The sequence below is a fragment of the Ovis aries genome, chromosome 7, assembly GCF_016772045.2.
Source record: "Ovis aries strain OAR_USU_Benz2616 breed Rambouillet chromosome 7, ARS-UI_Ramb_v3.0, whole genome shotgun sequence".
NCBI classification, from domain to species: domain Eukaryota; kingdom Metazoa; phylum Chordata; class Mammalia; order Artiodactyla; family Bovidae; genus Ovis; species Ovis aries.
In genome coordinates this window covers 75,223,240-75,245,788 of record NC_056060.1, presented here as the reverse complement: position 1 = coordinate 75,245,788, position 22,549 = coordinate 75,223,240, and the positions used below count along the sequence as shown (strand labels likewise).

Here is a 22,549-nt window from a genome sequence, read left to right as displayed (position 1 = left end):
TATCCCTGTTCAAGGCAACACCACCCATAGAGTCACAATCCTAAAATTCTTAGAGAGACACAAAAAACACTGCAGGTACACCCACTAATATATCCGCAGTCAGTCTTACATGAGCCAGTGCTTTCGGACTGATGCCATCTGAGGAAAGTAGGCGAAGCACGACCCAAGAAAACAGGCACTACAGTAGGGAGTCTATGCTTCATTTTTGCTTACCCCACAGATTAAGTGTTTATAAGCCAGACTAAATAATGTTTTCCAGTGCCAAAGCCCATGGATTTATTCTGTTTCCCTTGGCTATATGAATTCATAAAATCCTTCAGATATGGGTCCTAGTTCTCCCAGAGCAAACAGAAGGGAGGGAGTAGTCTGGGTAAGAAGGATGCACCTACTACATACCCGGCTGTTTTATGCATATTATCTTCTCTGACCTTCAAAGAACTATTACCTCTACCTTATGGAGAAAAAGAGTTGAAGTTAAAACAGATTAGACAATTTTCCCAAGGTCACATGGCCATGAAGTGACAGAAAAAGGGTTCAAATCCAAAACACTGCTACTGGAACTGAGACATCTGCTTATTTCTTATTTCTGCCTGGGAGATGGGGCTTTTACGTTTCACACATTGTTAGTGATCAGGTTTTTAAATGTCTGATAAACTCTAAGTCTATGCATAAAGTTGACCATTTGGGCATAAACCCTTCAGGCTTTAAGAACCTTCAAGAAGAGTATGCTACAGGAGGAGGCTTCCTAAAGGCCATGACAAAATGCCACTGGTCATATCTGTACAGGGAAAAATATAAACTCTCTTGGGACCCCATGATGGGTCTCACAACAGTTCCTACAATGGCAACCTGACATCTGAACTTAGGGAGAGGAGATGAATGTCAGTTGCAGCTGATGTGCTTTGAGGTCATGATCAGGGAGTAAAAGTTTTACCAAAGACAGCTCCTTGGTGGCTGTGTGTGTGTGTATACCAGGCCTCCAGTGATAATTTAGCTACAATCTAACAAGCCCCTGAAGCTGACTGCACTCTGGATAATAAGTTCACTCTGAATAATGGGCAGGAGCTTGGAGCTGAGACATAAATGCCTGGGCCACCGGCTCCGTGTATTCCCAGCTGTGACCAGCTCGTGTAAAGGTAGCTACTAAACACTCACATGGTGCGGAGGATAATAAAACCTCTTCTCATAACTTCTTCTCCCAGGAGAATCTTTCTAAGACACGTGAAAACCTCTAGTTTTAAGAGACTGAAGCTATACTCTCCTAGAAGTAGGAGGCAGGTACTGTGGCCCTCCCCAGATGTCTGAGGGACTCAAGAAGGGTCTGGGGTTGGCCTAACACATGATGTAGAAGGTTCAGAGCAGGAAGAAGGAAAGGCAGGCAGAAGGGAGCCGAGACCGAGAGCAGATGTTCACCCCCTGCTGGGCGATCCAACAACTGCATCTGAAGCTTTGTTACACGACTGTCAGCCCACAGCTCAACGTAGGAACTGCTAGCTCTTCACATAGACAAACGTCCCTGAAACCAGCATGTCCGAACAGTCATATCCCAGGGGCCTGGGGCCTGAGGGGAAGACAGATCACCAAGTACTTACTAGTAAGCTCTTCAAGTTCAAGGAGCGCTCCTTCTTGAGGATGACCAGCGCAGCCAGGCCACAGAACGTGTAGCCACCATGGGCTTCCATTCCTGGTACCCCGCCAATTCCACCTTCCCAATTCTGACACCTGGGAGGAGGTCGAGAAAACCCAACTGAGTGTCAACCATGAGCACCCTGGATGGCAAAGAGTGAAGTGGCTCCGCTTAAGGCATAGACTGCTGCACCTATATTCAGTATCTTGTGATAAACTATAATGGAAAAGAATGTGAAAAAAGAATATATATATATATATATATATATATATATATATATATATATAATGGAATTAATTTGCTGTACACCTGAAACACAACTTATAAATCAACTCTTCTTGACATGACTGAGTGACTGAACTGAACTGAATTCTATTTTTAAAATTGCAACTATGAATGGAAAGATGCCAGCTAATTAACTTTTAGAAATGCCTTTTCCTCCACCTGCAATGTGGGAAACCTGGGTTTTATCCCTGGGCTGGGAAGATCCCCTGGAGAAGGGAACAGGTACCCACTTCAGTATTCTGGCCTGGAGAATTCCATGGACTATACAGTCCATGGGGTTGCAAAGAGTTGGACACAACTGAGTGACTTTCACGCTTTCCTCAAAAAAAAAAAAAAAAAAAAAAAAGGAAACACAGTCTACTAATGAACAAACAGAACCTCAAATCATTACTTTTTGGAAAGAGTTATAAACTCATATGTATACTGTGATAACCATCAGGTTAAAATAAAATTGAAAAATAATTGCTAATGATGGTTATCTTTTAATACAAATCTATTGCTGATACCTTTCCTCTTTATTTCTCTGTGTTTTCAAAAAGCTTCCAGAATGAACATATATACCTTTATAGCTATCCAAAGTAAATTTATTTCTCCAAATTACAAGTTCTTACATTTTCAAATTATTACTATAATAATTATTGGGATTATAAGATAATTAGATAATGTAAGATAATATAGAAAATATGACTGTATTTTATAGTCATAAAAACTTAATACTCTTTGGCTCAGCAATATTAGGGTCATTTCTAGGAATTAAAGGGATTCCCTGATAGCTCGGTTGGTAAAGAACTCACCTGCAATGCAGGAGACCCGGGTTCAATCCTTGGGTTGGGAAGATGCCCTGGAGAAGAGAAAACCTACCCACTCCAGTATCCTGGCCTAGAGAATTCCATAGACTGTATAGTCCATGGGGTAGCAAAGAGTCAGACACAACTGAGTGACTTTCATTTTCACTTTTCACTTTCTAGGAGTTAATTCTACAAAGTAAGTACAAATGTGTCCAAAGATCAGATTATAAGAATGTTTATTATATCCCCATTTATAATAGTGAAATGTTAGAAACTCAGAAACTCAATAGTAAGGGACTGGTTATATAAATTATGATGTATCCATATAACAGAATAGTATATAGTCATTTAAAATGATATTACAGAAGTATACTTTAAAATGTTCCAAATATATTACATGAAAAAGTCATAAAATGATAATGTACTGCATGATTTTTCTGGAATTCTGGAAAGATAAGAAACATGAGTGGTTGGTGACTTTAGATTTTCTTTTTGCATGTCTTAATAAACCTGTTTCATCTGTGATATAAAGAAATTTTCCTTCCTATATATTTTCATATAACATAGAACTTTACTCCCAGTGATCTACAGATGTGTATATAGAGTCACATTCCCTACAGGTGTATCTGCCTCACAAATTCTCACAGGTATACAGGTCAATGAGCACTTAATCCAACTTCTGGGTGGAAGAAAAAGGAATCTGTAGTACTTCCTGTCTTCCAGGCACCTCTCATTAAAGGAGAGGCCTTGGGAATTCAGAGGCCTTTTTCAGAGAGGCCTGATAACCTCAGATATGCAGATGACACCACTCTTATGGCAGAAAGTGAAGAACTAAAGAGCTTCCCATGAAAGTGAAAGAGGAGAGCGAAAAAGTTGGCTTAAAACTTAACATTCAGAAAACTAAGATCATGGCATCTGGTCCCATCACTTCATGGGAAATAGATGGGGAAACAGTGGAAACAGTGACGGACTTTATTTTTGGGGGGCTCCAAAATCACTGCAGATGGTGATTACAGCCATGAAATTAAAAGACGCTTGTTCCTTGGAAGAAAAGTTATGATCAACCTAGACAGCATATTAAAAAGCAGAGACATTACTTTGCCAACCAAGGTCTGTATAGTCAAAGCTATGGTTTTTCCAGTAGTCATGTATGGATGTGAGAGTTGGACTACAAAGAAAGCTGAATGCCAAAGAATTGATGCTTTTGAACTGTGGTATTGAAGAAGGCTCTTGAGAGTCCTTTGGACTGCAAGGAGATCCAACCAGTCCATCCTAAAGGAAATCAGTTCTAAATATTCATTGGAAGGACTGATGTTGAAGCTGAAACTCCAATACTTTGGCCATCTGATGCGAAGAGCTGACTCATTAGAAAAGACCCTGATGCTTGGGAAAATGAAAGGCAGAAGGAGAAGGGGACGACAGACGATGAGATGGTTGGATGACATCACCAACTCAATGAACATGAGTTTGAATAAATTCCAGGAGTTGGTGATGGACAAGGAGGCTTGGCGTGCTGCAGTCCATGGGGTCACAAAGAGTAGGACACGACTGAGCGACTGAACTAAACCAAGGCCTAGGGAGTTCACAGCAGAGTCAAAAACTGGCTGCTGCCCCCTGAATAGCTTCTTCAGCATCCTCCATCTCTCAACCCCACGGCCACCCAAAGACACACAATCCAAATTTTCTCTCCAACGCATCTGGCCTTTTGGAGCATATGAACAGCTCAAGTTTGAAAGGTCTGATGAGCGAAGAATATGCAAGGGACCTCTTAATTTTTTTTCTTAACTTTTCTTAACTCAGCTTTAAAACACATACACACACACAATATGCATTTATTTACACATTCCACTTTCCATCCCTTTGTCTTCACATGCATGAGAGCAATTTAGCAAAATTCTTTGGGAATTTCTTCTAGCTAAATATAATGGATTGAAAAGAGCCCAGTAAAATGAAAGTAAAGGAATTTTTAAAAAGGATAAACCCATAAGGATAAAGAGAATAGAAGAGGATATGAATACAGACAGGAAATAACAAAACTGTGAAAGCTGGAAAAGGATGAAGATAAGAAGTAACTGACTTAATAGAGCTGAGAAACTTACACCAGCCCTGAGAGGAAAGGAGGGATGAAGCAACAAAAAGCAAGGTGATGTTCTCCGATGACAAGTTGAGGGACGTTAGCTACCCCTAAAGTGGGAAGGTTTTTAACTGAGTTGACTGGTGGTAAATTGTTAAAGAGACTCAGTTAGACCTCCAGGTACCTAGCAGATGGGAGGTTGCAGGGGCTTAATCAAGAAGTGTGAATTCCAGGATTTCCAGCACAGCTGAGAGCAGGCGGAGGCACTGTACTGAGCAGGAGGATTCAGTGGAAGTCTCTGACCTGAGCAAAAGCACTCCCAACCCCTTTCCCTGCCGTCGTTGTTGTTTAGTCACTATGTCGTGTCTGACTCTTTGCAGCCCCATGAACTGTAGCCTGCCAGGCTCCTCCATCCATGGGATTTTCCAGGCAAGAATACTGGAGTGGGTTGCCATTTCCTTCTCCAGAGGGTCTTCTTGACCCAGGGATCAAACCTGCATCTCCTGCATTGGAAGGTGGATTCTTTACTGCTGAGCCACCAGATAAGCCCCCTTCCCCTATTAGAATTCACAAAGCTGGCTGCCAGCTTCATACCATAACCAGGAGTCTGGAAGGTTCTCCACAGAAAAATCCTATGGACACTGATATATGAGAATTCCCCATGAATGGCTGGATCCCAGGCCACTCTGGCAAACATAGCTCTCCATCAGCTTTCTAGCACCTGACTCTTAAATCTGAACATCAAACATTTAAGCAAAGGCTCTTACGTGAAAGAGATTTTTATGTAAACATGACATAGAAATAAAACAAATAAAAATAAATTGGAGGAAATAACATAAGGAGCAGAAGTAAACTTTCTAAACATTGTAAAGACAAAATATCCCTGAAACAAGAACAAGAGGGTACATAAAAAAGAAGTATTCTTTTTCTATATAAATGGAGATTAAAAATAAGCTTTGAAAAATTTTACATAGAATTACAGAAATAAAAACTCAACAGAAGGATTAGAAGATAAAAGGTAAGGGAACCTCTTAGTAAGTATGGAAGTAAAGTACGTGCAATTCTAGACTGAAGATACCTGCTGAGTACCCAGCACCATGAACAACAACAATAAAATCCTATCATGGCTCATCATGAATTTTCCAAACAGCAAGAATAAGAGAAATAAGACAGAAACAGACAATGGATTGGGAATACAGTGGACGGGGAGGCGGTAACGCACAGTGGAAACCGTAACAAGTTTTACCACTTAAATTTCTTTGTATTTCAGCTTAATATCAAATTCAATATCCCATCATTTGACACATATGGAGACTATGACATGGAGAAGTTAAACAATTTGACCAAGGCCACTACGCTAATAAATGACAAAACTGGGCTTCAAACCCAGGCAGTCAGAATCCTGCAAATATTAATAACTACATGCTCCGAACAAAACACACTAAAACTATTTCCTGAAGTCTCAGCAAATGAAAAAAGGTGGGGATTTGAAAGTTGGAACAGTCAGTCCCTCCTCTCCCCCATTCCTCCCTTTCTTCTTGATTTGCCCTGAGGATGGCTACAGTTGCCCAACAGTGGCAAGCAGGTCAGTGGAAGGCAGCTGAACTGAAAGCCCCATATTTCTGGCAAGAAGAACCAGAATAACAGAAACTGATGAGGAATCCCAGAAAGAGGAGAGTCAGAGAAGGAAAATACCAAATTCCACGTTTAAACTTCGCTCAAATTTCTACCTGACCCTGAATCACGCCTGTACTGGACAAACTGAAAGAAGTTTCTAAGAACTGACCCAAGAGCTGAGCCCCTGCCCACTGCAATCAACTAACCAAGATGATTGCCTGCTAGAAGAAAAAGATCAACCCTCTTTAAAGCAATCTAATGACTCCAGTTTCTACAACATCTAGTAATGCGAGCTAAGTCATTCCAGTCATGTCTAACCCTGCAACGCTATGGACCATAGCCCACCAGGCTCCTCTATCCATGAGATACTCCAAGCCAGAATACTGGAATGGGTTGCCACGACCTCCTCCAGGGGATCTTCCTGACCCAGGGATTGAACCCATGTGTCTTATGTCTCCTGCACTGGCAAGTGGGTTCTTTACCACTAGCGCCACCTGGGAAGCTGTAATGTCCAGGGTACAAGCCCAACACCACGTGACACAGGCACTCAGGAAAAGGTGACATGTCAACTCCAAGATAGCCAGACGGTGAAATTTCCAGGCAAGAATTTTAAAACAGATATTGTAATTGTATATTTATCTTTATGAAGAAAAATATACTTGTAATGAATGAAAAAATGGGAAATCTCAACTGAGAAACAGAGATATAAAAAAGAACCAAACCCAGGCCATCTAGCTCAAAAGGTTATATTCTCAATGTTTAAACTAGAGCTCCCTTACTATTAAGTATTACACGCGAAGTCCTCAGTAAAGGCTGGCCATCATTATGATCAGCCTTTTTAACAATGACACTGGGAGCCATAAGATAATGGAGCAAGGCTTAAAAAATCTGAACGATTACAATTTATAGTTTTCAATTTAGAAGTCTCTAACCAAATAAACTAGCCATCAAGGGTGAGACTAGAATAAAAATAATTGCAAAATCTTAAAGATCTATCTCCCAAGTTCTCTTTTTTGGGATCTGTTGAAATAAATGATTCATTCAAATGAGTAAGTAAACCAGGAGAAAGGAGGACTGGGGCTTTACTAAAGCAGAAAAGTGAATTTCATGCTGAAAGGAAGCTTCTGGATGCCTGCTGTGCAGCTAGCTGAGATCAATATGTCCAGACTGAAGCAGGAGGGCAGAGGCCCAGGGGTAGACGACTCAGAACACACGAGCACACACACGTACACAAACACACACACACAAAAGAGAACTGATACATCACCTGAACTGTTTGACCATATTGAGAATAATTTTATAGCTCTGGCAGAAAATGTGGGAATCAGGAGGTAATGATTAATTCCAGAGGGGAAAAAAGTCATACAAAAAAAGTAAATATGATCATAGTATATCATTTGGTTTAGCTGAAAATTGTATTTTCATAGCAGTTAAGTACTACTTTGATAAAAATTAAGACATGAAAAATAAAACAATACAGCTTGGATATAATTACTCAATAGTATAGATAAACCTACTATACCTTTTTTTTTTTTTAATTATGAGATAATTGGAAGGATCCTGGAAAGTATAGCAAATAATATATAGAACATATGTGTATCTAACACCAACCTTTGACTTATGCATTTCAGGTTTCTTTTTTAAAAATTTTAAACAAATAAACAGTTACAGATAGAACTGAGGCCTCCTGAGTACAAGTGTGCACGTGTGCATGCCAAGTCACTTCAGCTGTGTTCAACTCTGCGACCCTACAAACTGTAGCCCACCAGGCTCCTCCGTCCATGGGTTTTTCCAGGCCAGAACACCGGAGTGGGTTCCTGCGCCCTCCTCTAGGGGATTTTCCCGCCCCAGGGACTGAACCTGAGTCGCCTGCACTGGCAGGTGGGTTCCTTACCACTAGCGCCATCTAGGAAGCCCGAGGAGAAGTGCAGACTTTCTGTAATCTCATTTTTTGTTTGCTTTCCTCCCAGAAGTAACCACCGTCCTAAATTTGGTGCTTATTCTTTCCAGCATGTTTTTATATTACTACATGTGATTCTGCCATAAAAAACACAGAATTGTTTTGCATGTTTTCAAATTTCCAGTCAATGTGCTAACCTGCATGTTTTCTTTAACATTTTTTTACTCTAGTTTAACACTATCAAACGCAATAGTGTTCTAAGATTCACCCATATTGATACATGTAGCTTTAGCTTATTCATTTTAATAGCTATATTATATTCTAATGTGACTACATCACGACTCATTTATCCATCTCGTGCTTATGAACATTTACTCCGTTTCTAGCTTTATTTACTATTATAAATGAGTCCTATGTTTGTCTCTCTCATGCATGTGTGTGAGTTGCTGGAGGAGTGGAATTTTGGGGTCATCAGCAAAGACATTTTTGAGATATTTCCAAATTTCTCTTCAAACTGGTTTAAATCCATGTAGACTCTGACTAATACTGTTTACCCAGAGTTTTGATCCTTGCCAATCACATTAAAGAAAACTAGCAAAAAGAAAACTTTTAAAGTATTTTTGAAATGTAAAATCTTTCAACCATAAGATGTCTCTTGTAATTTTACATTCTCTTCTGGTTCCTCTGCACTTCCTTTATTTTTCAGAAGTCTTGACCGCCTGCTGTCTAAGAAATGGGACAAATCCCAGCATCTCTCACCTTGCGATCCATTCAGCAGTGCCCTCAAACAGGTCTGGGGTGATGATGTTGGTCAACGAAGCTACCGAGGCAGCACAGTACGCACTTCTGGAAGGACAGAAACAGAGGGGCAAGGGTCACACTCTCAGGAAGAGCTCAAACAAGGCTCACTGAACTTCTTGGGTAGATTGCTCTCTGCCTCATAAGCTGTAATCACCACCTGTCCTCACTCCTGGTCTCCCACCAGGAGCTCCGACATTCCATTTGGATCAAGTTCCTCACAGCATGGTCCGAGAGAAAGAACATGACATTCTCTTCTCCCTACCTCCACACAGTCAAATCTGCACCACACGAAATAACAGCCATATCAATTTATGTCAACAGTGAATTCAGCTCTTCTTCCAAAGACCTACAGTGGCTCCCAGAATTCCATGCTGTCATTCAGGTATTTCTGAGATGCTCCTTCATCCAGCTGTCAGTACTGTCCTCAGATCCAGGACTTGCCATGCTTATGGCATGGCCGCATTAAAGGTTAACCACATTTCTTTCAGACAGACAACCTCCAATGCAGGCTGCCAGACCACACGGCTGCACAGACCAAGCAAGAGGGACCAGAACAGACGAGCTACTCAGATCCATTCCTTAGACTTCTAAAGTGAGAAAAGAGTTTTGATTTCAAGCACCGCTCCAGTACACACACACACACTTTAAATAGAAAAAAGAACACATCCCACTTGATTTGGAATAATTCTTGCCATTCTATCCTGCCAGCCCTAACTCTTCTCAGGACCCATTTTATTTTAGCTTCTCCCTCTATGACAGAACACATCTACAAACTGTCTTTTCTTTTCCACTATGGGCTTCCCAGGTGGCGCTAGTGGTAAAGAACCTGCCTGGCAACGCAGAAGATGCAACAGACGCAGGTTCGATCCCTGGGGAGGGAAGATCTCCTGGAAATGGCAACCCAATCCAGCATTCTTGCCTGGAAAATCCCATGGATAGAGGAGCCTGGCAGGCTACAGTTCATGGGATCGCAAAGAGTCAGACACAACTGAAGCAACTTAGCACATGGTCTTTTCAAACGTCCAACATCTCAGCTTCATTTTATGTTGAAGACAAACCTGTTTGTTCTATTTTCTTTCAAGATCCTTTATCTAAGGGCTCCTAAGGAATATAAAAGAGAGGAGAGAGAAGAGTCTAGCTTCCATATTGTTCAATATGGACATAATACTAAGTCAAGCACACTGAAGGATTCCAGTGAGCTGCAGGTTATTATTCTCCTCCCAGCATTTTAATCAGCCTGCTCACACTGGCCAAAGGCACAGCAGAGGCTGAGTTAAACCAGCAGGCATCAGAAGCATGCAAGAATCCTTTCTGCCAAGTGTTATCATCTACCGTAAGCTAACTTCGAAAGTCTGACCTAACTCCTCTCAGGTCTTGAGTCTCACAAGGGGGTTCAAAAGTATTTGCTCTTGAATGTGAATAAAACCTCTGAGGTGGGGAGGCAGTCAGCAGTGTGGCCTGTTTCATAAATGGAAGACCTGAGACCTGCTGCCAGATCTCACACTGAGACAATGAGTGAACAAAATACACTTTTCTTGAGCATCAGCTTCCTCTGTCTCTGTCCAGTCATCATCCTCTCAAATTTGTCAGCTGCCCTCTAGCCTCCTGCTGTCACCCAAATCCAAGTCATCTTTAATCTGGGTCAGTTTCCTGTCCAGTCTTCCTCCCTCCAGCCCTGAAACCAGAGGATTTTCACTAAAACACCATAATGCATTCACTTGTTCCTTTTAGTCGCTATGTCGTGTCTTTGCGACCCCATGAGCTATAGCCTGCCAGGCTCCTCTGTCTTGCATGGAATTCTCCAGGCAAGAATACCGGAGTGGATTCCCATTTCCTTCTCTGGGGGATCTTCCCGACACAGGGATCAGGCACAGGGATCGAACCCAGGTCTCCTGCACTGGCAGGAGTTTTCCTCACCGCTCAGCCACCTGGGAAGCCCAATGTATTCCCCATAGAACTTCTAACAAAACACAAATCAGATCATGTCACTCCCTATTTAAAACTTGTCAGTGGCTTCTACTACCTTTAAAATAAGCTCCAGACTTCTCAAGGAGACTGCAGTGCTCCTCAGGCTATTCCCAGCCTGGCCAGCCAGCTTCATTCTCTGCTTGCACCCCTCTGCACTTCAGCAACACTGACCCCCTCCTTCCCCAAACACACTCTACACTCTGTTGCCAAAACTTTTGCAAACGCTGGGTCCCTATCTCCCCACTACCCTCCCTGAATACGCCAGGTTATATAACCTAGATTAGGAGGTCAGGAATAAATAATTGCTCCTTTCTTAAGAACTGAGGGGAAAGATGGTGCTGGCTACAAGTTGGCTTGGATTAGCGGCAGTCCATGGGAGCTGTGAATGCCTGAGCAAGCTCATCTCAGAAATGAGGACTTGTGACAGGCCTGGAATATCAAGAGATCGGTTCTAACCCAGAAGACAGGCTAGCCTCCAGAGGTCCCTATCAACCGCTGCTTCTCTTCAGGTCAAATCCACCTGGCAGCACTCAGGAGTAACTGCTGATGCTCCCAGGCAAAGACAATTAAAGGAAAATCAAGTGAAAAGCAATGGAACTGGGGCACGAAAAACCATGCTGAGCAGGCGAAAGGGACGCAGCCTGCTAGGTTACATCCATCGTTCGCATCTTTAATCCTCTGTAAATGAAAAGCATGGTTCAAATGGCAGGACGTTACCAGAGGAAGCATATGGTTAAAGAGCTCAACAGAAACAAACTTATTTTATTGGAGGAGATTCCTCGCATTTGTCTGGCAGATATGAATAAGAACACAGAAGGAAACCGGCACCGGAATGAATAAGTTAGAGAATAATCATATCTGAAAAAGGTAAGTGATGAAATGCCGAAGCGATCTTGCCAGTGTTTGTCTGCTTTCACCTATAATCTCAGGAAACCTTAAGAAGCTACATTTGGAGTATCTGCACAACAGGATGAAAATGTAGTGACCAAGAGGGGAAAAGCATCCTTTAAATTTTTTTCTAAAGATGTCAACACAATACTGCTTCTCCTCAGTAGTTATATTGGCTTCACCGGCACTGTGATCAGTTGCTAAGTTGTGTCCGATTCTTTGAGACTCCACAGACCATAGCTCACCAGGCTCCTCTGTCCATGGAATTTTCCAGGCAAGAATACTGGAGTGAGTTTCCATTTCCTCCTCCAGAGGATCTTCCTGAACCAGGGATCGAACCCACGTCTCCCGCATCTCCTGCATTGGCAGGTGGACTCTTTACCACTGAGCCACCCGGGGAGCCCTCACTGGCATATACAGTGCTAAAAAACAAAACAAGAGGTGCCAAAAGGAGTCCCTTATGCTAAACTCCACATCACCAAACCAAGACTTCATTATGGTTTCTGCTTTCCCAGAAATGGGATCTTCAACCAGTCAGTCAGGAACCACCTGATCAGCATTAGCGAGATGCTCTGCCGGTCAACCCCTGCAGTCCCGTCAAGGAAAGTGGCCTTGCAACAGCCAACCCACTCTTTAAGCGCCTGATGTCACTTTCTTGTCCCTGCTCCCTTCTGCCTACAGAAGTCTCACTGTGCACAGCTCTCCTAGGGCTTCCTTCCTATCTGAGAGATGGGATGCTGCCCTATTCGAATCAATTTTTGCTCAAATAAGTTCATAAAATTTTTAACATGCCCCTGTTTACCTTTTAACAACAGATACTGGGGTATTGTGATATAGTAAAAAACATTATTTGGTCTTTTCAGCACAGAGATCATAAAACTAGTGGAATTTTTCCTGAGTAATGGGGTGAGAGTCTTGTAATTCATAACATGCCCCATTCAACCATATCTGAGTTTATGCTACTGAGGTGACTCCTGGAGGATGGGGGCTGGCTGCCAGAGGAACCAACCATGGGATCAGAGGGTTGGAACTTTCTGCCCCACTCCCCAGAAGACTGAGTTAGTCACCAATGGCCAATTAGTTAATCAATCATGCCTACATAATGGAACCTCCACTAAAACACTCTGGATGAAGAAGTTCAGGGAGCTTTTGGGTTGCTGGCTGCACCCAAGTGCCTGTCAGGAGGGTGTCACACCCCAGCATCATGGGAACAGAAGTCCTTAGACTCTGGACCTTTCGAGACCTCATCCTATATGTATGCCCCTTCATGTGGCTGTTCATTTGTATCTTTACGATATCCTTTATAATAAATGGTATTAGAAAAATGTTTTCTGAGTTCTCTGAGCTGTCCTGGAAAATTACTGAACTGACAAGGGGGTCATGGGGACCCCCGATTTACAAATCAGGCAGAACTGGTTAACCAGGGAACCCACTATTTGTGACTGCTGTCTGAAGCGCAGACAGTCTTGCTGGACTGAGCCTGTAACCTTGTGCCAACTCTGAGTACTTAGTGTCATTACTATGAGGGTAAATACCCCCACATTTCAGGTCAGAGGTGTTGTGGGCAGAGAAACAGTTTTCCAGGTACCCAGGTTTCCAGATACCTAGTCTTATTTTATGGTTTGAACAGACAGGTTCATGAAGGTCTCTGCAGATAAAGGTTCCCTCCTTTTATCTGCAATGTGTTCTGTGCTCCACAACCTTCATGTGTTTTCTTGCCCTATATTTTCAGACCAATAGTTAAGCCAGGGTATTTATCAACTCGTGTAGAGGACAACACATTTACAAATAGGCAATAAGATGGCTTTGCTATAGAAACCTCATAACGATTTATTTATCAGACTAAACAATAATAATTTGGTATATATCTCAATGATCCACTGCTTGTGAGAAATGACTAATTCAGTGAATTCCCTAGATGTTTTATAGGGAACCTCCTGCCAGGTGAGTAAATGACTTGCTAGGTACATCAGACAATTCTTGAAAAAAAAGTATTATTTTGAGCCAATTGATTCCAATCAGTTAATGCCACTGTTTTTCAGAGACTCCACTGGCCCCTAATGGTTTCTGCATTGCCCAAAGCAGTTCTCACACAGGTGTTAAACATTCTCACGCTTTCATCAAATGCATCCAGAAAATATTTACTTAGTCCCCAGTGGGCCTTCGCCTCCCTTCCCATACCAAAAAGATGAAAGATTATATTACACTATGCAGTTACATCTATGGTATAGCATCTCATGCCAAACAAATGTATTTTTCATTTTTAAAACAAAAGCATTTGATTTTGTTTTTGTGTTACTTATATTTGGCATCTACATAAAAGAAATCAAGTGACAATGAGCCCTGAGGACATCTGGCCCATATTTGCAGGGATGATGAACCATGTCACTGACACGTCTCTCTGTGTGACATTCGGTGAGACAAGGTGGCGATGTCCTGTGTCCTTCCCTGGGTTTGGCATCTCTGATGGCAGATAAGCCTGAGAATCTGCTGATACAGCAGCCTGAGAAAAACCCCACTCACCTCACGTCCACCTCACCTCCATCGTGCATGAGAAAAGAGCCATCGGGTTGCTTCAGCGAGTACAAATACTGGAGAAGCTTCTCTCTTGAGAAGGGAGGGAGGTGATAGTCAGCGCAGCGTCAGCAGATGGGAGCCCGGCTGGGTGTCCGGCCCTGCTGGCTTTGGCTGTACCTGTTAATGACGTCATAGGCCTCCTCGGTGCCAATGATGCACAGCGCGTTGACCGCTGCATATGTGGGTGCAAGGTGTGGGTACTGGCCAGGGCCCCCTCCAAAGCCGCCTTCTGGGCTCTGACACAGCTCCAGGAACTGACACACGCTAGGCACACGGCCAGAGGGAAAAACAAAGACAGCATTAATTCCAAAACACCGAATTCTACCAGAGTCCAAGCCTTTCCAAGGCTCTGCCCTGCCCAAAGAGAAGAAACACCCTCCCACCTAGTGAATATATATTGAATACATCTGTAAAGGATGTATTCTCTACATCCAAAGGATGAATTCTCTACCCTGCCTCGATCAGCTTTGTAGTTAAGCATTTGCCCGGTTGTGAAGTCAGGAACACAAGGCCGGGCAGAAACATATAGCCCTTCACAGAACTGGAGTGAGTCTCATGCTTCTCGACCCAGTCCTTCCCATACTTTTCTCTCAATTTGCCACCCCAGAGCTATGGAACCAGTCTCTTCTCCTTGCGTTTGGGGTAGCTCCGAGGTTTGGATTTTGCCTAAATCGTCGTGATGCTCAATTACTTTTTCCCCCACTAACTATGCTGGTCTAGAGCCCTCACATAGGCCTATCAGAAATATTTAAAGAGGTGCCTTCTCACTCTCGTTGAAGCCTCAGCCCTGGCGGGCTACTGATATTTATTCGTATCACTGACAAGAAACAAGCTGCCAATGGAGTCTGTCTCCATGGTTAGGAGAATGAGAGGTGGGCTTCTGCACACTGAGCTCATGGTGGCAGACTTAAGCACTGCCAACTCCTATCACAAGAATGCATGCCAGGGACTTCCCTGGTGATCCAGTGGCTAAGACTCTATGCTTCCAATGCAGGGGGCCCAGGTTCAAACCCTGGTCAGGGAACTAGATCCCGCATGCCACAACTAAAGATCAAAGAGTGTGTGCCACGACAAAGACCTGATGCAGCCAAATAAACACGCAAATACTTTTCAAAAAAAGAAAAGAAAAGAAAACAAGAATGTATCCCCAGCTGTGGGCTTTTGAAGAACTTTTCAGAAACTCCAGTGCCTTCACTGAGGGAAACTGCTATATTGAGGGTTGGCCTCTAAGCCCTTCCTTCCAAGCATGTTGTCAGTTTGCCCAGAAGTTATCTGCTTGCTCTAGATGAAACCAAGAGAGCCCCTCTTTGTCAGAAGGTCCTCTGAAGTTCATCGGAAAGGAGACCCCAGGAGAATTCTCAAGCTGTTTCCCCAACATAGCAGGATCCCAACTTCCTATTGGGACAAGGCTCAGTTAAAAGCATGCGTGCGTGCAAGCTCAGCTGCATCCCACTCTTTGTGACCCCGTGGATTGTATGTAGCCCTCTAGGCTCCCCTGTCCATGGGATTTTCCAGATAAGAATACTGAGTGAGTTGCTATTTCCTTCTCCAGGGGATCTTCCAGATCTGGGGATCGAACCTGCATCTCCTACATTGGCAGGTGGACTCTTTACCACTGTGCCACCTGGGAAGCCCCTCATTTAAGAGAACCAGGGGCAAATCTGAGTCCTTCTAGTGCTCAGACAGCCTTCTTTTCCTGGGCTTTTCCATCTCATTCCTTCTTATCCATGCTGCCAAAGAGATCACACAGTCTTCTTGATCTCAAGTAAGACATGAGTTAATGGCTGCTCTCTCAGGTCATATTTGATTACTTTTGATTTCAGACCTGCTACATCACCTGGGCAGGGACAGCCATAGAAAATGCTGCTGATTTCCTAGTAGAGTCCTGAAACTGTCACAGGTTAAAAGCAATACACACTCACTTCATGTTCCACCCACAATTTTACTGTAGGAAGCACACAGATTGAAACTAAAGTTGATGATCAGAGAAGGAGGACAATTCTGTGGCATGTTTTTAACAGCAGTTAATTTTTGCAAAGAAAATGAGCTTGTCACTAACGTTTCCCAAACCTTCATCAATTCTTATCCTATTTCCCGGAAACAAATGGCAAAGGAATTCCCGGTCTAACAAAAGTTGTCTGCACAAAAAGTTTTCTGTATCACAAAAACAAACTTTTTTTTGACTGATAGGAAACAGCACATGTTAAAAAAAGAAAAGGAAAAGGAAAAGTCATCTAGTTACCCATTCCCTTCCCCAGCTCCCATGACAAAATTACACCAAATGCAATACTCCTGACCCTGAGGCCTAAAGTCTGGAGTAGGCTGGGATCTGAATGTACCAGAGACATCATTAAATCACCCCTCCACGCCAACTGTCCCCAGCTGACAGGCTACATCTGAGTGACTCCAGGGCTGTGTTGGGGAACTGGGCTCGGCTCTTCTCAACTCGGAGGCACTTCCGAACTACAGAACATTTTGATCCATGGGCTTTCCAACTTGTACCTTAAGGAACTGGCACACTGACCACGAAGCTACCAGCTGTTGTGGGCACAACTCCAAGCAATTCTGAAAAGCAAAATGTGAATGACACTCTAACTATCCAAAGGGGGAAAAAAACTTAGCTTAGAGACCAGAAATTCACCAACTTAATTTAAAAAATCGCAAGCAGGAAACACTGAGCCAACACCCAGAGGGGCACGCTTTGTGAAAAACAAGTATCATAGATCACTCCCTCACTCATAGGGGTAAGCAATCCAGTAGATCAGTTTTCTTTCAAGTCAGCAAGGCATTTCGTTCTCACTTACACGACAATTTCCAACAAAGTGGGAAACTATCTCCTAGATCAGGGTTCTAAATAAACCCCAAATGCGTACATTGGACTCACTGGAGGGCTAATGAAGAATACAGAGACCCAGGCTTGCTGAAGCAGGAAAGAGCTGGGCCTCTGTATTTTTACCAAATTCCCAGGTGATGTGGATATATACAAACTTTGAATACCACAAGTCTTTGCTGTGTAATTAGAATCACTTTGGGAATGTTTTAAAAAAAAATTCCAACGCCCAGGCCATACCTAGTACCAATTAAATCAGAATTGCTGACGGTGGGCCCAAGTGGCAATGGTTCTAAAAGTTCCCCATGTGACTCCAGTGTACAGCCAGGTTTCAGTGCTTCTCTAACTTGAGAGTGTACAGAAGCCACCCAAGGATCTCATCAAACTGCAGATCTATTTCAGCAGGACTAGAAGGACCCAAGATTCTGCACGTCTAGCAAGTTCCCAAGTGATGGAGATACTGCTGGTCTGGGGACCACATTTTGGGTAGCAATGTGATACATCTGCTCTGTCCAACAGGTAGCCACTAGTCACATGAGGCTATTCACATTTTAATTATATTAATTAAAATTGAGCTCCTCAGTCACACAAGCCGCACTGCAACTGCTCCATAGCTACATGGGACTAGTGGCTGCCACAAAACATAAAACATTCCCATTGCTTTAGGAAGTTCTATTGAACACTAGTGCTCTATCATCCAGCTATTAGAAAGTACATAAAAACTATAAGAGGATCAAGTTCAAAGCAAGAGTATCAACGATTTACTCAGACTTTTAGGGGATGATTAAGGACAGATCTAAAGCTGGTTGATTCTGGACATCACTGTCACCAGTGTGGATGAAGGGCTTAAAAGCAAATAATCAAAACAAGCAGGAAATCTGTAAGGAGAGGAAGCCCAGAATAATAGTAAATCAGAAGTCAACAAGAATAAAACAAATGAGGGAGTTCCCTGGTGGTCCAGTGGTTGGGAATCCTCCTGCCAATGCAAGGGACACGGGTTTGATCTCTGGTCCAGGAGGATCCCACATGCCATGCAGCAACTGAGCCTATTACCCGCACCTGTAGAGACCCACGTGCCCCAGAGCCCATGCTCCTCAAAGAGAAGTGACCACAATGAGAAGCCCGTGTACTGCAACGAAGAGTAGCCTCTGCTCTCTGCAACTAGAGAAAGCCCGCGTGCAGCAGTGAAGACCAGTGTAGCCAAAAATAGCAGAGAATGAAACAAATGAAACAGATGTAAGTAGCAAGTAATGTACTCAGGGATGGCAGAAGTGGGGGACGAACAGAGTATATAAATATAAGGTGGGAAACAACAAGGAACACAGCAGAAAAAGGACCAGAGGTTAGGGTTCATGAGTTGTGAACAATAATGAAAATGCTTCTTAAAAGCATCATAAACACAGTATTGGTCAGAACTATAACTGGTTCAAGACTCCATTTTCCAACTCAAAGGAAGTTGAGAACAGAGTTGTAAAAATGTCTCAATATAGAAGTGATTCCAAGGCTTATTATTACAGAATACCAAAGTGAGGGAGCTACCCAGCAAAGTACCTCAAGTATACAAAGGATAGGGCTTCCTGGTGGCTCAGATGTTAAAGAAACCCCTGCAATGTGGGAGACCTGAGTTCAATCCCTGGGTCGAGAAGATCCCCTGGAGAAGGGAACAGCTACCCACTCCAGTATTCTGGACTGGAGAATTTCATGGACAGAGCCTGGCAGACTACACAATCCGTGGGGTCCCAAAGAGTTGGACATGACTGAACAACTTAAAAAATAAAAAATACAAAGGATAATTACACAAATTTTCGGTAAAGAAATGAGAATTAAAGCTACTCTGTAGCAAGAAGAATTATATCTAAACTAAGATATAAGAAAAATTTAGTTTAGATTTAAGAAAAACTGAAGATGGTTATTTTAGAGCAGAGTTTCACCACTGCGGCACTATTGATATTTTGGGCTGGACAATGCTTTGTTGTAGGGACTGTCCTGTGGAGAACATTTAGCACCATCCCTGACCTCTCCCTACTAGATGCCAGCAGCACCTGGCCAAAAATGCCCAGAAGACAAAAGAAGACATAAGCTATCTTCATTGAAAGATAAGGAAACAGACAGATTAGATTTAAAATTAAAAGGAGAGATATTTTAGGAGCTATTCGAGAGACAAGCTACTGATAAACTTTCTAAAGGGAAATGACAAAACACTGGCACATGAAAATTTAAATTTAATATTTGGGAAAACTTTACAAATGGAAAGGTCCTAAAACAATTTTTAAGTTAAAGATAATTTTCAGATCTTATAGAAGCTAAAAGACCTAACTTAACATTGCCATGGTTTCCCTGGGGTTTTCATTTTACTCCATGTGTTTCATTAAGTAGCTTTCAATAACGAAGCAAGGGATTCTCATTTTAAAAAAAATGCTTCCTTCAGTGCCAAAGTCATTAACAAAGCAAATGTACTTAGTGTGTTTCCAAAATATTAATTTATTTGAGGTAAACACATATATAAATTTATGGATACACTCTCTTAAGAAGGGCACACTTAATTCCTATAAATACATTATTATTGAATATATTATTCTTGAACTGAATATATCATTCCTGAAAGGTTTGACACCAGCAGTAAAAGCCTGGCCTTGCTGGCTCTGGTCAGCAGTCACAGGAGCTGACAAAAGTGGTTTGTCCACTAGAGGGACCTCAGCTTGTCATATTGTTCCCAGGACAAATGGAAGCACAAATGTGAACAAAACAGGAAAGAGAAAGAAACCCATGTGTGTGAATGTGTGTGCGTTGCACACTAGGTCGGGGAGCAGAGACAGAGGACAGTAGAAGAATAAACTCCAGAGCTAAACACACCCTCTATGTCACCTTAACATTTGTATAAAGGAAAAAAAAAAAAAATCTGACCACATTTTCCAAGCATTTCTTCTCCCTGTGCAAAACAAATAAAAAAGCGATCTCCAAAATTAGGTAGTCTTTAAAAAAAAATCCCCATATTTTAATAGAAGTCATTAAGATTTTTCTATTTCTTACTAAAAAGAGTTTATACTATTATAAGTCAAGCTACTAGGCTCTGTTCCTAACAAATATTATTAGCACCTAGAATTAACTGCCTGCTAGGCATAAGACAAAGTTCATTATTGGAAAGTCTAGGTAATTCTTTAAAAGTTTGTTAAATCAATGTTCAGAAGAACCACAGGTAAAGCTTTGAAGGTGGCTGTGAAACAGAAAATTTCAGTCATTAACTATCAAGCAGCTCTTGCAATCAGGACAAATCAGCTTCTAAATTTTAAAACATTCTTTTGATTACAAAACAATGGATTCATTGTAGAAATTTTAGAAAATGCAAATAAGATTAGAAAAGAAAAAAAATTACCTTTAACCCCATCGTCCACACAAATAACTCCTATTGTGTTATCCTATACATGTTATGCTATACATCCTTCTGTTTATTTCTATGTGTAGAACCACCTTTAATTTTAATCTATAAAAAATGAATCTTTAACTACCTTTTCGCATTTAAATCATGAGTATCTCTATTAAACACACACATTTTTATATATAAATATAGTACAGTATAGTGAAAGTTGCTCAGTTATGTCCAACTCTTTGCGACCCCATGGACTGTACAGTCCATGGAATTCTCCAGGCCAGAATACTGGAGTGGGTAGCTGTTCCCTTCCCCAGGGGATCTTCTCAACTCAGGGATCGAACCCAGGTCTCTCGCATTGCAGGCAGATTCTTTACCCTCTGGGCCACCAGTGAAGCCCGTATATAAATACACACAATTATGTGTATATACAAATTTTTAAGTGAGGTACAACTGACACGTAACATTAGGTTCAGGTGTACAATGTTATGATTTGATATTTGTATATACTATGAAATGATCACCATAGGCCTACCAAACACCTGCTAACTTTTTAATTTTTAAGTGGCTGCATAATATTTCACTGTATGTATCACGACACAGAGACTTCACCTAAACTTTACACTTACGACATCCCCAACTATTGATATTTATGTTGTCTTCAATTGTTCAGTGTGAAAAGCCCTTCAACGGGGTCCTCTCTTCCTAGCTGATGTTGTCACAAAAGCTGCTCCAACATTTATTTCCTCAGAAAAGCTTTACCAATACAACACCATAATGCACTGAAGAATTGATGCTTTGAAACTCTGGTGTTGGAGAAGACTCTTGAGAGTCCCTTGGACTGCAAGGAGATCCAGCCAGTCAATCCTAAAGGAAATCAGTCCTGAATATTCATTGGAAGGACTGATGTTGAAGCTGAAGCTCCAGTACTTTGGCCACCTGATGCGAAGAGCTGACTCATTAGAAAAGACCCTTTCCCTGCTGGTAAGACTGAAGGCAGGAGGAGAAGGGGACGACAGAGGACGAGATGGTTGGATGGCATCACTGACTCAATGGACATGAGTTTGAGCAAGCTCCAGGAGATGGTGAAGGACAGGGAAGCCTAGCGTGCTGCAGGCCACGGGGTCACAAAGAGTCGGACACGACTGAGAGACTGAGCAACATACAACTCCGAGTACAGAACCTAGAAAAACCCAGAACTGATGCTGATCCAGGTTCTGCCACTTCAGGAAGCCCTTCACCATCTTCCCACTTCCGATCAGCTTACACCCACAGGGGGCCTCCTTCCTGCTCCAAACCGCTGTTTCTCTAGGGGGCGTCTGTACTTCACTCTCACCGACTCCTCCAGAGTCTTCTGTCTTCTCTCACATCCGATTTTCCCATTCCATCTATCTCGACTGTGTATGTGACGGGTGGGGGAAACTTCCCAAACAACCCCCAACCCCCAACTGGTATTTCAAAAACACACAGGCCTTTATTTTGACAATTAAATTCCTGTTACTGCAGAAACTGTGTCCAACTCTACATCCAGAGCTAGAAGCAACTAGGCTTGCAGCAGCTCTGTGATGTGGAAGACAATGCGTATTTTTCCTCTCCCTCTGAAAGCACTGTACACATCACAAGGGTTAATGGCCTAATTCTTTATTATCTTTTCTATCCACATTCATCACAAGACACCCTGCCCAGGAAGGCAAGAATGAGAGGTTATTGTTAAGACGGAATGAATGAGACAATGTGTGGTTCTGTTCGTCTGACCTGACAGCGTGACCCAGGCAGAGGGACTGTGACCAGGGAGGAGCACAGGCTGGCCTCCACGCACCCCGGCAC

The 22,549-nt window shown here is 42.5% G+C and overlaps 1 protein-coding gene across 1 annotated transcript in view; it reads right to left on the bottom strand.

The window, feature by feature from the left end:
* FNTB (farnesyltransferase, CAAX box, beta) overlaps positions 1 to 22,549 on the bottom strand; it is a 78,057-nt gene that overhangs the window by 13,616 nt on the left and 41,892 nt on the right. The window contains exons 5-8 of the mRNA XM_012181840.4: positions 14,643 to 14,789; positions 14,472 to 14,555; positions 9,051 to 9,137; positions 1,593 to 1,722 (exon numbers count right to left, since the gene is read on the bottom strand). Of these exons, the coding sequence (XP_012037230.2) occupies positions 1,593 to 1,722; positions 9,051 to 9,137; positions 14,472 to 14,555; positions 14,643 to 14,789 (448 nt within the window). The remainder of the gene's footprint in view (positions 1 to 1,592; positions 1,723 to 9,050; positions 9,138 to 14,471; positions 14,556 to 14,642; positions 14,790 to 22,549) is intronic.